We start from the raw sequence: 15511 nt of genomic DNA, 5'->3' as shown, positions 1-15511 counted from the left end.
AGCAGCACATGGATTCCATCTGGGTGTTGGCCATGATTTTCACAGACCCAGAGACTTGTGAGGCCGGCCTCACACTAGCGAGTTTTACGGATGTATAAGAGGTGCAGAAAATACGGATTGCATACGGTACAATGATTCTCTATGGCCCAGCTCCTATCTGCCGTATTTTACTGATCCGTATTATACGGTCTTCTACGGCCGTAGAAAATCGCAGCATGCTGCGTTTGTCACCGTATTGCGCAAAAAATACGCCAATGAAAGTCTATGGGGGCGAGAAAAATACGGATTACACATAGACCAACAGTGTGACTTGCGAGAAATACGCAGCGGTGTTCTAGCGAAAAGCTGGCAATTCAGTGCGGTGTACAGTAAAATCACACTGACATGTTAGAATAGCTAAGATAAATGTCTACACATAGTATAGGGGTATGTATACTGTATATACATAAACTGTACAGTAGTATGTAACTACTGACCTGTAGTTACCTCGAGTTGCGGTGATGCGCCCTCTGCTGGATGTCCTCATATGAACTCCAGCCTGGGAACTTTTCAGAATATTTTCCCAGGCTCGAGTTCATATGAGGACATCCAGCAGAGGGCGCATCACCGCAACTCGAGGTAACTACAGGTCATTCACCTACATTCCATTCATTCGTAGGGTTTTTACAGACAGGGGCGGCTGCATTACCAGGCTTCTGCTTGTAAAATTAGTTAACACTTTCAGATGGATTTACAGCGTGGGACGAGACTGATCATCGGAAGGTATGGAATATTGTTGTTTTTTTTTTTACATTTGTTCCAGGTGACAAGGGTCTTCAGGTGGATTACCAGTATAATAAAATATTACAACAACCTGTGTATTTATTTCATTAAAATACTTTGAAATAATGTGTGTGTTTTTTTAACCATTTCATACTATTGGATTAATAATGGATAGGTGTCATAATTGACGCCTCTCCATTATTTATCTGGCTTAATGTCACCTTACAATAGCAAGGTGACATTAACCCTTCATTACCCCATATCCCACCGCTACACGGGAATGGGAAGAGAGTGGCCAAGTGCCAGAATAGGCGCATCTTCCAGATGTGCTTTTTCTGGGGTGGCTGGGGGCAGATGCAGATGTTTTTAGCCAGGGGGGGGGGGGGGCAATAACCATGGACCCTCTCCAGGCTATTAAAGGGACACTGTCACCTGAATTTGGAGGGAACAATCTTCAGCCATGGAGGCAGGGTTTTTGGGTGTTTGATTCACCCTTTCCTTACCCGCTGGCTGCATGCTGGCTGCAATATTGGATTGAAGTTCATTCTCTGTGCTCCATAGTACACGCCTGCGCAAGGCAAGATTGCCTTGTGCAGGCATGTACTATGGAGGACAGAGAATGAACTTCAATCCAATATTGCAGCCAGCATGCAGCCAGCGGGTAAGGAAAGGGTGAATCAAAAACCCCAAAACCCCGCCTCCATGGCTGAAGATTGTTCCCTCCAAATTCAGGTGACAGTGTTCCTTTAATATCTGCCCTCAGACACTGGCTTTACCATTCTGGCGGAGAAAATTGTGCAGGAGCCCACACCAATTTTTTCCGCGATTTAACCCTTTAATTTAATAGCTAGAGCGCCCACATTTTGCACATACACACTACTAACATTAGTAGTGTGGAATATGCAACAAAAGGTGATAGGAAAAGCCGGCAATTGAATTACCGGCTTTTAAGCTATCTAGCGCTGTATGATATATTAATATCATGGACCCGTAGAAGCGCTGTAGCGCAAAACGGCCGTCGTCCGGTCTCTCCTCACTCCCGCTCCCTCACAGATCACTACGTATGCCGGTTCATACTATGTATAGTATGTTTTGCTGAATAAAGAGCACACTTGGAAGAAGCGCAAGGGTGAGTGCTGAATCATTTTTCTTCTCATTATATGATTAATATATATATATATATGTGTCTCACTGACATTATATATATATATATATATATATATATATATATACATACATATATATATATATATATATATATATATATATGTATATATATATATATATACACCGTATTTTCCGGCGTATAAGACGGCTTTTTAACCCCTAAAAATTGTCCCAAAAGTCGGGGGTCGTCTTATACGCCGGGTACGGGTGCACGGAGCGATCCTGGATGGTTCCCAGGGTCTGGAGGAGAGGAGACTCTCCTTCAGGCCCTGGGATCCATATTCATGTAAAAAATAAAGAATAAAAATAAAAAATATGGATATACTCATCCCTCCGAAGGACCCTGGCTGTCACCGCTGCAACCGTCTGACTCTGTTCCTAAGAATGCAGTGAGTGAAGGACCTTCAATGACTTCGCGGTCACGTGAACGGTCAGGTGAGCGGTATATATATATATATATATACTAGCTATTGAACCCGTTCTACGCCCGGGTGGCGAGCATCTATGTTGGTATATGGTCTCCATCCTGGTATGTGCTGCTCCATCTTGCGTCCCCATCCTGTCATGAGCTGCTCCATCCTGCGTCCCCATCCTGTCATGAGCTGCTCCATCCTGCGTCCCCATCCTGTCATGTGCTGCACCCATCCTGCACCCCCATTCTGACATGTGCTGCTCCAATCCTGCACCCCCATTCTGACATGTGCTGCTCCATCCTGCGTCCCCATCCTACCATGTGTTGCACCCATCTTGCGCCCCCATTCTGTCATGTGTTGCACCCATCCTGCGCCCCCATTCTGTCATGTGCTGCTCCCATCCTGCGCCCCCATTCTGACATGTGCTGCTCCCATCCTGCGCCCCAATTCTGACATGTGCTGCTCCAATCCTGCACCCCCATTCTGACATGTGCTGCTCCATCCTGCGCCCCCATCCTACCATGTGTTGCACCCATCTTGCTCCCCCATTCTGTCATGTGTTGCACCCATCCTGCGGCCCCATTCTGTCATGTGCTGCTCCCATCCTGCGCCCCCATTGTGACATGTGCTGCTCCCATCCTGCTCCCCCATTCTGACATGTGCTGCACCCATCCTGCGCCTCCATTCTGACATGTTCTGCACCCATCCTGCGCCTCCATTCTGTCATTTGCTGCTCCCATCCTGCACCCCCATCCTGTCATGTGCTGCTCCCATCCTGTGCCCCTGTTGTCATGTGCTGCTTCCATCCTGCACCCCCGTTCTGTCATGTGCTGCTCCCATTCTGCGCCACCATTCTTTAATTTGCTTCTCCCATCCATATGCTCCATAAGCGGCTCCATTATGGTTGATGGCCCCCATAAGATGCTCCATAGTATATGGCCCGTACACTGCTCCATTATGGTTTATGGCCCCCATAAGATGCTCCATAGTGTATGCCCCCCGTACACTGCTCCATAAAGGTTTATGGCCCCCATAAGACGCTCCAGTGTGTATGCCCCCCGTACACTACTCCATAAAGGTTTATGGCCCCCATAAGATGCTCCATAATATATGCCCCCGTACACTGCTCCATTATGGTTGATGGCCCCATGAGATGCTCCATTGTATTATATGCCCCCCATAAGATGCTCCATTGTATATGCCCCGTATGCTGCTGCCATATATAAAAAAAAAAAAATACCATACTCACCTATGGTCGCTGGGCGCCGAGTGCTGGGGGCCTGGGCAGGCGGGGTCAGGTGCCGGTATCACCGCTAGCTCAGGCCCCCAGCACTTGCTATACTCACCTGTCTGTCCCGTTCCACCGCTGCACGCGTGCATTAAGTGCGTCATCGCGCCCTCTGAACTGTGAACGTCACAGCAGAGGACCCGGGAGACGGAGCCGCACGCAGCGCTGGAACGGGGGACAGGTGAATATACTTACCCTCCTGGCGGTCCCTGACTCTCCGGTGGAGATCGCGGTGTGCGTTCAGTGTTTACGCATACCGCGATCTCCTGGGAGCGTCACTCTGTGAGGCCCAGACTGCGCCGGCGCTTGCGCAGTCTATAAAGGCTTCGGACAGAGTGACGCTCCCAGCGTTATATTATAGATATATATATATATATATATATATATATATATATATATATATAGATAGAGAGAGAGAGAGAGAGAGAGAGAGAGAGAGAGAGAGTATATATGTTTTTACGATTATTTGAGCCCATGGATCCATTGTATGTCCGTATGTCGGTTTTGCAAGCCTGCGAGAAAATCTCGCAGTACGGATGCCATAAGGATTACATACAGAGGATGCCATGCGCAAAATACGCTGACACACCCTGCCTACGGATGACATACGGATCACTATTTTGGGGACTTTTCTGCGTATTACGGCCGTAAATAGCGGACCGTGTTTTTATACGCTGAGTGTGAGGCCGGCCTAAGGGATATTTTCATCCATGACGCTGATAAAAACAGACATGCCTCCGTGAGTTTTTTTTTTTTTTTTTTTTTTAAGACAAGTGGTCCACACGAAAAAAAAAAAAAAATCACAGACATGTGAACAACTCTATAGACTATAGTGGGTATGTTGAAACCACATATTGAACACGTTTGAGAAAACCGGACATCTGAATGAGGCCTTGAGTTCAGATATATTAAAGAATTTCTGTGTTTTTTTTTTATAAAAAAATTTAAAAACATATTAACCTAAATTTACTATTAACGTAAAGTACAATATATCATGAAAAAATGTCAGAAAAAAGGGGATATGTAAAGGTATTCCAAAATTATTGTTATGCAAAGCCAGATTTTTTGTGTTTCCAGTTCTAATGATTTTATAAAGATATATAAAATGTAGGTGGTATGTATGGACTCTGCACATGTTACACTTTTATTTTAAGGAGGCTTGGATTATCTAATTTTCAGTTGGCTCACACTCTTTAACCACTGATATTACATTTTGTATGCATTTTTTTTTAATTCGGTTTCTTGCATGAATAAAGAACTAAGAGTATAAAGTGCTGAGTGGCAATTTGATAAAGTGTCAGGTGTCCATATTAGTGCTTTCGTTTAATATCAATGCATTATTTACGGATTCAGGTTTCATTTATACACGTGATATTGTCCAATTTGAAGAGATCACTGGCAGCGAAAAGGTTAAAGCATCATTACTTACTGAACCTACAGAAATGTTATGAACAAATTGGAAATGACGACTTTTCCTTTCCATAGGCACTCCTAAATAGGACCAAACAGATGTAAAATGCAATACATCAAAAGGCATAAAATAAACAATACATTACAACAGAAACAATACATAAATCCACACTGCAACCGGCACTCCGCCATCAAATTATTCATGTGCCTTTTTATGATGCCTCTTCTTTGAAGTGACAGCACCTGAAGGAAAACTCTTGCATTTTTAATAGTATGGTGCTAGCGGTGAACCGGTTAATGCAAGTCAATTTCACAAGCTGTCTACTAAAGCGGGAAATTTTAGACCCAAATGCATCCTGAAGGATCGGGGATTTCCCCACAGAGTTATTTCCTTGATCATAAAATATAGTGTATGAGCTTTCAGATGCAATTTACATTGGCCACGCAGCCATGAAACACCTTAGAGCAGCAAAACATTTAGATACTCATTACAAGTTTGGGAATCTAGGTGCTTTAAGGGCCAAGAAAACACAGGTCAACTATAAGAGGATTTTACCGAATCCTAACATTACAGCACAAAAAAAGGAGAGACTTAAAAACTTAATGTAGACATTTCCTTGTAATTAATCAATATGCATTAATTTTTTCTTTTAAGTTAAAGAGGTTCTCCAGAATTAAAAAATGTACTGAAGTCATTAGGAATTGTAGTATTTTTTTCTCTAATTTACAGTCATTAAAATTACAAATTACGGTACTTTCAGCACTCCCAGGTCCCTCATCCAAGAAGTTTTGTACTTTTCTTCTGTCTCGACACCGTTTCGGACAACCCCTTCAGAGTCATCGTCTGCCACCAGTAAAATAATAACACTTAGGTAAGTTCACACTGGGTGTTTTTTTCTGCAGCAAAACCTGATTTCTTGGTAGGAAAGAAGCTAAAACGCATGTTATGGTGCGTTTTTGATGCGGTGTTGCTGCTGTTTTGGTGCTTTTTTGTAATGCATCTTTGGGGCTAACTTGTGTCTCTTTGTGCATGCTACTAAAGTGGAGTTCGACCAGAGAAAAAAAAAAAAAAACTACTTCCTGTAGAACCATACCTCTAGATCCTTTGAAAAGCCGGCAATTCAGCAGCCGCGTACAGTAAAATGACATCGGGACCCGACAGAATAGATGGATTACATACAGTATATACACATAGAATAAATAGATATATAGATGTCAGTGACATACACAATTAGTGCAGTGTGCGTGCAGCTTACTGTACGTGTATTTAATTATTAAAAGATTATTTTTCTGAAAAAAATGGCATGAGTGCCGGTTTAATTTTCTTAACCAGCAGAGGAAAAGCCGATGGCTAGGGACAGATGTTTATAGCCTGGAAACGGGGTAATACCCATGGAGCTTCCCAGGCCATTAATATCAGCTCACAGATGTATACTTGCCTTTATTGGCTATTAATAGGGGGACCCCCCAAAAAATGAAGTAGGGTCCCCCTATAACTAATAACCAGCAAAGGCTATGCAGATAGTTGTTTGCTGATATTAATAGCCTAGGAAGGGGCCATGGATATTTCCCCCCGGCTAAAAACATCAGCTCTCAGCCACCTCAGAAAAGGCCAATGTGCCAATTCTGGCACTTAGTCTCGCTCTTCGCACTTGTCCTGTAGCAGTGGCAAGTGGGGTTATAGTTGGGGGGTTGCTGTCACCTTCGTATTGTCTTGTGACTTCCAGCCCAGAGGTTAGTAGTAGAGAGGCGTCTATAAGATGCCCCCATTACGAACCCCATAGTCATATTGTATAAAAATAAAAACACACACACTTAGAGTAAAGTTCTTTAACTGAAAGAAAGACATATACTCCTTTAATAAATCTTAATTAAACCATACTTAAAGCATCGCCCATTCCAGTGGTGTCATTGTCCTCTGCAAAAGAATTAAAATAAAAAACAACAATATCCATCACCTGTCCGTTGTTCTGTCCCAAGCCATAATCGATGTCTGGGGGATAAACAGTTTTCAAGCTGGACGGTGCCAAAATGCAACCATCCAGGCTGAGAACCACTGGGAAATAAGCTGCAGCGAGCAGAGTCAGTGACTAGCAGTGACATCATCGAATTTACCACAGGTCACTGAGGCTGCGTTTCCAGCCGGGCTGAACTGCGGTGACCTCGGTGAGATCCTCACTAGCACCGTGAGAAAGTTGCAAGGTGAAGAGGCGAGTTCACCGGAAGAATTTCACTGCGGGGAATTTGAACTGGGGTGAACTTGACTCTGCACCAAGTGACTTTCTCATGGTGCTAGCAGGGATCTCACCGAGATCACAGCAGTTAAGCCCGGCTGGGAATGCAGCTTCAGTGACTTGCACTAACTTCGATAATGTCACCGCTGGTTACTGATGTGGGCTCGCAGCAGCTCATTCATCAATGGTTCTCAGCCTGGACGGTCGAATCTTGGCACCGTCCAGGTTGAAAACTATTTCTCCTGAGACATGGATTACGGCGTGGGGACAGAACAACGGACAGGTGAGGGATATTGTTGTTTTTAATTTTTGTTTTATTACAGAATACAAGGGATTCAGTGGAATTAGGCGTTAGGCGAGTATAACTGTGTTTGCTATTTTTAAATAAAAAAGAAAAAGTTTTGTTTTATTTCAAATAATAGACTTTATTCTGGCTTTGTCTTTATTTACCATACAACTATAGGATTAGTAATGGATAGGTGTCTTACGGACGCCTCTCCATTAGTAATCCATGGGCTTGATGTCACCTGACAATACAAAGGTGACATCAACCCCACAAATATGAAACCCACTTCACATCGCTACAGGGCAAGTGAGAAGAACTGGGCAAAGCGCCAGAATAGATGTGCCTTTTCTGGGCGGCTGCGGGCTGCTATTTTTAGGCTGGGGGGGACCAATATCCATGGCCCCTTACCAGCCTGAGAATACCAGCCCCAAGCTGTGTGCTTTAGCAAGGCTGGTTATCAAAAATGGGGAGGGGGGGGCACGCAAATTCTTTAATATATTTAAATAATTAAAAAATACGGCAATACAGGGATCCCTCTATTCTTGATAATCAGCCTTGCTGAAGCTGACAGCAGAGAGTTGCAGCCCGCAGCTGTAAGTTTTGCTTGGCTGGTTATCAAAAATACGGGGAACGCACGCAGGTTTTTTTTTTTTTAATTATTTATTTACAGTGCAGGAGCCAGCTGATGACTACTCCCATCATCCGCTCCTGCTTTCACTGTTATTAGCGGCAGCAGGCGTTGGCTGGAGGTAAACTTTATACTTTCCCTCACAGCTGCTGGCTCTTGCTGTTTTTTGACAGTATGGGAACCGCGCCTGTCTAATCGACAGGGATCAGAAGCGGTGTTTGCCGCACTGTCATGCATATCACAGCGTGGCAGACACTGTATGTTTAGGCCCCCCATTAAAGTAAATGAGGTTTGGGTCTGCTGCTCAGTGTCTCTGCCGGATGACAGGCTGTATGGTCGCATCATGCAACAATGCAGTCTGCTATCTAGATGTAGTAGAGCTGAGTGTGAGGTCACATCCTGCTGTCCTTGACTTTCCTTCAGCAAATACGCTGCAAAAAAAGTTAACCTGCGTTTTTGCAGCGTTTTTTCACCATCCATTCAAGTCAATGGGAGAAAAATGCTGCAGAAACACTGCAAAAATGCTGTAAGAAGCGACATGCTCTATCTAAAAAACGCAGCAAAGCACAAAATCCCAATGACAAAAAAAACAATGGTGTGCATGAGATTACTGAAATCTCATAGGCTTTGCTAGTACTGTAAAAAGCAGCTGAAAAATGCCCAGTGTGAACATAACCTTATTCGCTTCTCCTGTCCAGACACCGATCCAGGCGTGTTCGCACCGGTTTTCCTGGGCTTGTGTGACATTGTTATGTCACGCGATCCCTGTCGCTTCAGCAAGCTTGGTCTATACAAACTAATTTTCAGACCTAGACATAGTAGATAGTAGCTGCCTCCATACTTTATTTTGCAGCAAGGTTTGTGTAACTAGCACACTAGCTGCTATGTCCTATCGTCACCTCGTTTCCCTTTCCTGTTAGGCCTCATTCAGAGCTCAAGTGTTTTTCACAACTGCAAAAAAAATGGTGCTGGTGTCATCATTGTTTTTGATGAGTAGGTCTGAATTGGAACTTTTCATCCATGCTGCTGGAAAAAAAACGGACACGTGAACAGCCCTATACATTTTAACGGGTATGTGTTGTAGAGGTGAAAAACACAGAACACGTATGTACAACACGGACATCTGAACAAGGTCTTAAACTCCAAAACTGCATTACAAGGAAGCAATTTTGCTGCATTTTTTCTGAGCAAATTTGTAACAAAAACAGAAGAATTGCTTAGTGCAAAGTGAATGAGATTCCTAAAGTCTCATGCAAATGTTGCTTAGCTTTTCCCTGCAGATTTGAACCAGTTTCCAATCTGCTGCAGGTCAATTCTTATTGGGAATGTTAATTATTTTATCCATCCATTCCCCTTTCTGCTTCATATCCCCATCGGCACTCAACCCATATGCCTTCAGACCAATGGCAAAAAATGAAACCATTACTTTACTGCCTAGGTGTGCCCACTCTTCTGAATGGGCACACCTGTAGGAATAAGAGCATGCTTCCAGTATATGGGCGTATGAAAAATTCAGGCCATGAAAAAGGGTGAGGCCATACCACTCCACTCCTCTGATGTTTCGACACAAAACTGTACTTCCTTATATTAATACTAGATGGTGGCCCGATTCTAACGCATCGGGTATTCTAGAATATGTATGTAGCATATAGCACAGCCCACGTAGTATATAACACAGCCCATACAGTATATAACACAGCCCACTCAGTATATTGCACAGCCACACAGTATATAACACAGCCCACATAGTATATAGCGCAGCCCACGCAGTATTTAACACAGCCCATGCAGTATATAGCACAGCCCACGCAGTATATAACACAGCCTACGTAGTATATAACACAGCCCACGTAGTATATAGCAGTGTGGGCACCATATCCCTGTTAAAAAACAATTAAAATAAAAAAATAGTTATATACTCACCTTCCGGCGGCCCCCGGATCCAGCTCAGGCCTTTAGCGATGCTCCTCGCGATGCTCCATTCCCAGTAATGCTTTGTGGCAATAACCCGTGATCATGTAGCGGTCTCACGAGACCGCTACGTCATCTTCTCGCGAGACCGCTACGTGATCTCGAGTCATTGCCACAATACATTCTTGGGACCGGAGCGTCGCGACGAGCGGGAAAGGGTGCCGCGGACGCTGGAAGGTGAGAATATAATGTTTTTGGTTTATTATTATTATTTTTAACATTACATGTTTTTAGTAAAAAGTGAAGCGGTGTTTAAATCCCGCACCAATATCACTGATTGGTCGCGGCCAATCAGCGACCCGGGATTTCCGTTAAGGAAGTTACAGACAAACAGACAGAAGTACCCCTTAGACAATAATATATATGTGTGTATATACAGTGCGTACAAGTAGTATTCAACCCCCTGCCGATTTAGCAGGTTTACACATTTGGAATTAACTTGGCATTGTGACATTTGGACTGTAGATCAGCCTGGAAGTGTGAAATGCACTGCAGCAAAAAAGAATGTTATTTCTTTGTTTATTTTTTTTTTTAAATTGTGAAAAGTCTTTTCAGAGGGTCATTTATTATTCAACCCCTCAACCCACCAGAATTATGTTTGGTTCCCCTAAAGTATTAAGAAGTAGTTCAGGCACAAAGAACAATGAGCTTCATATGTTTGGATTAATTACCTCTTTTTCCAGCCTTTTCTGACTATTTAAGACCCTCCCCAAACTTGTGAACAGCACTCATACATGGTCAACATGGGAAAGACAAAGGAGCATTCCAAGGCCATCAGAGACCAGATCGTGGAGGGTCACAAGGCTGGCAAGGGGTACAAAACCCCTTTCCAAGGAGTTGGGCCTACCTGTCTCCACTGTTGGGAGCATCATCCGGAAGTGGAAGGCTTATGGAACTACTGTTAGCCTTCCACGGCCTGGACAGCCTTTGAAAGTTTCCTCCTGTGCCGAGGCCAGGCTTGTCCGAAGAGTCAAGGCTAACCCAAGGACAACAAGGAAGGAGCTCCGGGAAGATCTCATGGCACTGGGGACATTGGTTTCAGTCAATACCATAAGTAACGTACTCCACCGCAATGGTCTCCGTTCCAGACGAGCCCGTAAGGTACCTTTACTTTCAAAGCGTCATGTCAAGGCTCGTCTACAGTTTGCTCATAATCACTTGGAGGACTCTGAGACTGACTGGTTCAAGGTTCTCTGGTCTGATGAGACCAAGATCGAGATCTTTGGTGCCAACCACACACGTGACGTTTGGAGACTGGATGGCACTGCATACGACCCCAAGAATACCATCCCTACAGTTAAGCATGGTGGTGGCAGCATCATGCTGTGGGGCTGTTTCTCAGCCAAGGGGCCTGGCCATCTGGTCCGCATCCACGGGAAGATGGATAGCACGGCCTACCTGGAGATTTTGGCCAAGAACCTCCGCTCCTCCATCAAGGATCTTAAGATGGGTCGTCATTTCATCTTCCAACAAGACAACGACCCAAAGCACACAGCCAAGAAAACCAAGGCCTGGTTCAAGAGGCAAAAAATCAAGGTGTTGCAGTGGCCTAGTCAGTTTCCTGACCTTAACCCAATTGAAAACTTGTGGAAGGAGCTCAAGATTAAAGTCCACATGAGACACCCAAAGAACCTAGATAACTTGGAGAAGATCTGCATGGAGGAGTGGGCCAAGATAACTCCAGAGACCTGTGCCGGCCTGATCAGGTCTTATAAAAGACGATTATTAGCTGTAATTGCAAACAAAGGTTATTCCACAAAATATTAAACCTAGGGGTTGAATAATAATTGAACCACACTTTTATGTTTAAAATTTATAAAAATTTAACTGAGCAACAAAACTTTTTGGTTTGTAAGATTTATGCATCTGTTAATAAATCCTGCTCTTGTTTGAAGTTTGAAGGCTCTAACTTATTTGCATCTTACTAAACCTGCTAAATCTGCAGGGGGTTGAATACTACTTGTAGGCATTGTGTATATATATATATATATATATATATATATATATATATATATATATATATATATATATATATATATATATATATATATATATATATATGTAAAATAAACTACAGGGATTCTGGTGCTCAGGTCTTAAAGTCTCAAAAGATTGAAAATGGAAGCACACCTCATATTAGAAAAAAATTCTACAAGCTGTGCTGGTCTTGAATTGATAATTTATGGATTGCGATGCAGAAGTGTTTACAATCACAGCATATCTGGTATTCTCGGGGTCCACATACACATTAGATCATAGCGAGCCAAACCTTCTTGGTTAGCGAAACCATATAATGTGTACAGGGTCCTCCCGACTCTCCCCGACAGATAATGTCAAGGGAAAGCATGATCCAGCTGTAGAAATTTCATTGGCGGATCGTTGAGATCCAGACAAGTCTGGTAAAGGATCTCTCGGAGAACACAGGAGCACTTGGCTGAGACGAGTGTTCTTGTGTATGGGTTCTAAGGGGTAAGGTTTCTCCTTGTGGAGAGTTACAAACCAGCTCTGGCTTGTCAAGGTAAGGAGGCTTATTTGCCGTGCAATGCTCCTCTGGGATGTGTAATATGCAAATTGCCTGTTCAAAGAAAAAGAGGACTTAAACTCTATAGCGCCACCTGTTGGAAGTAGCGATCCTACAAGTCACGATCAACCCTTTAAGGAGTCTTGCAATATGACTTAGGATAAGAGCCAAATCAGTAGCTCAATTCGCAGACACGGTATTTTGGTCTGTTGGCCCTCGTCAGTGCGAAGCATGAGAACTGATGTGGTGCTATAGAGTTCAAGTCCTCTTTCTCTCTGAAGAGGTAATTTGCATATTACATTTCCCCGAGGAGCATTGCACGGCGAGTAAGCCTCCTTACTTTGACAAGCCAGAGCTGGTATGTCACTGTCCTCAAGAGAAACCTTAACCCTTAGACCTCAGTCCAGAGCCTCTCACGTAGGCGGCCATTAAGGGGCCTTATTCCTCATTACCATTTTAAAATGGCGGCAAGAAATAAGTGAATAGTGCCCCACCCGTGGGAGAAAATCCAGCGGGTGACAGCTGTGTATGACCACTGACACTCTGTGGCATCGGTCCCAAACAGCTTTAGAAGATCGAGGCTCATTAACCCTTAAAATGCTTTTGTCAATTGCAATAGAGGCATCCAAGTGGTTAAAAGGGGGTTAAACACTATTACCATCTGTAATCGTGATCGCTAGTGTAGATAATTGTCTTGGCACCCTGATGTGGCCTAAGGGTGCGGTGGCCTGTTAGACCCAGCTATAAGCCGGGTCTCACAGGCTATGTCAGCGAAAAATTTACAGGTCTCATGCACAGTAGTACAAATATTGCAGTGTATGAGACCAGTGAACAAAGTTAAAAATATTCATGTCCCTTGCGCAGGCGTGTACTACAGAGGACAGAGAATGAACTTCAATCCAATATTGCGGCCAGCATGCAGCAAGCGTGTAAAGAAAAGGTGAATCAAACACCCAAAAACTCCGCCCATACGACCGAAAACCGGTCCGCCAAATTCAGGCGACAAGTTCCCTTTAACACAAAGTGACAATTCTCATTTTTTAAAAATTGGGCTTGGTCATTAAAATTGGCCCCGTCACTAAGCGGTTAATTCTGAAATGCTGTGGGGTTCCAAAGAAAATCATAGTTCAATGTCCACCAAGGACCGAACCAAGCAGGAGACTAGTCAAGCAGTAGGGTCTATGGCAGCTTCTCTCCCCTCTTACTTTGAGTGACTGGTCACTTCCTGAGTGCAAGTATAGGGCAAGACATATCAATCAAGGGCAGTAGGTGGGGAGAAGCCGCTGGAGATCCACCTGTCTGACTAGTCTCCCGTTCAGCTATTAAATTATGCTTTTCCCTGAAAGGTTGCAATGTTTCAGAGTTAAACACATATGGCTAAACTCATACAGCCAGTAACTGATTAATGCAGCCCATGTATCGGTTAGCATGCATGAGCTGCCAGGTTCTTTTTAAGTGTTTTAAGACTCATAGCTTGGTGGTCCATAATAAAATAATAATCTCTATTACTGGGCTCTGATACTACTTGTACAATTCCCAAGTCCCCGTACCTTGCAGGCTCTGTAGAGATACTTTTTATCTTGGGTGTGGTGGAAGAGCGATAGGAAGGCATATCCATTCCCTGAAGTTCCATGACAAATGCCATATCCTTTTCTAAGGAGACCTCTCTGCCAAATAACATCACCGCAATCGACAGCGTCTTTCAAGTACTTATCTTCTTTGAACAGCTTAAAAAAAGTCCAAAATTTTGTGCAATTAGAAGTAAAAAAAAACAAAACAAAAAGAACACACAGAAACCAACATATATTTAACATGAAGTTAATATTATTTCGATATCTATAACCTTTGTGTATCTGCAACAAGAATTTCTTATAATATCTATAACTTAATTTGTGGTAACATTTTACTATAATTACAAAATAAAGTATATATTTAAAAGCTTTCTTAAATCTCTGATTTTCAAAAAAATGCATGGAAAAAATGGTAAATAATCAGACATATTACCAAATTTTAAAAGAACTTACAATAGTTGGGAAAAAAAATATAAAAAAATGAAAGTGGATGAAATAAGACTTTTCTCAAATATATGAGATTAGAGATTAGTAAATCAGGAATAATGCAATAGATAAGACAAGTGACGTGAAGCAGAACTATCAGTATGGGAAGGGGAGAAGCAGTTGTGGCCATAAATATTGGAACAGTTGATAGATCAGGAGTGTGAAAGTGTTATTCTCCTGTGATTGAGGTCTGGTCAATGGTTGTGATGTCCTCAAATGGTCCGAGGAGCACATTCCTTAGTTGATGTAGAAAGACAAAAATCCATGTGACACATTCATTACTACTGAGTGTGTCAAAGGTTGTCATAATCTTTCTGAGATTTGAAGTTGCCTTTTATTACGTGTACTTTCATGTCTATGATGCTTCGTGTCCGGATGAAAAGAAGGAGCTTGATCTTTGGCTCATCAGTTGACGTCAGGTTTCTTTTCAGCTTCTGAACATGCATAGGGCGACTCTAAAGCCGGGAAGAGTACTTCCAGATTCTGAGGCACAATGACTTGTATGAAAAGCTCTTGCAAATCATGTAATCATGCCCACAAGGGCCTGAAGACATGCTGAGTAGGGCGACTAGCCTGAAGAAACAAACGCCCCATCGACTAGTCAAAAGATTAATTTGCATATGAAATATGGACTTCAGAAATGCTTTTTCTAAAGATCTGTTAATGCGTCAAAAGTAATAAAGGGCTTGTTAGCCAGGGTGTTCACAAAAAAAAGATACAAATGCTGGGGAACCGGGGAGCATGGGAAACCTGTGAGGTTCCCTTTAGGGTATG

The 15511-nt window shown here is 43.2% G+C and overlaps 1 protein-coding gene across 1 annotated transcript in view; it reads right to left on the bottom strand.

Moving 5' to 3' along the window:
* Positions 1-15511, bottom strand: part of LANCL2 (LanC like glutathione S-transferase 2) — a 79309-nt gene that overhangs the window by 21292 nt on the left and 42506 nt on the right. The window contains exon 7 of the mRNA XM_069730174.1: positions 14231-14407. Within this exon, the coding sequence (XP_069586275.1) occupies positions 14231-14407 (177 nt within the window). The remainder of the gene's footprint in view (positions 1-14230; positions 14408-15511) is intronic.

Source organism: Ranitomeya imitator, chromosome 6 (assembly GCF_032444005.1).
Source record: "Ranitomeya imitator isolate aRanImi1 chromosome 6, aRanImi1.pri, whole genome shotgun sequence".
Taxonomy (NCBI): Eukaryota; Metazoa; Chordata; class Amphibia; order Anura; family Dendrobatidae; genus Ranitomeya; species Ranitomeya imitator.
Note: the sequence above shows the minus strand (reverse complement) of the source record. Positions and strands in the feature narration are given on the sequence as shown.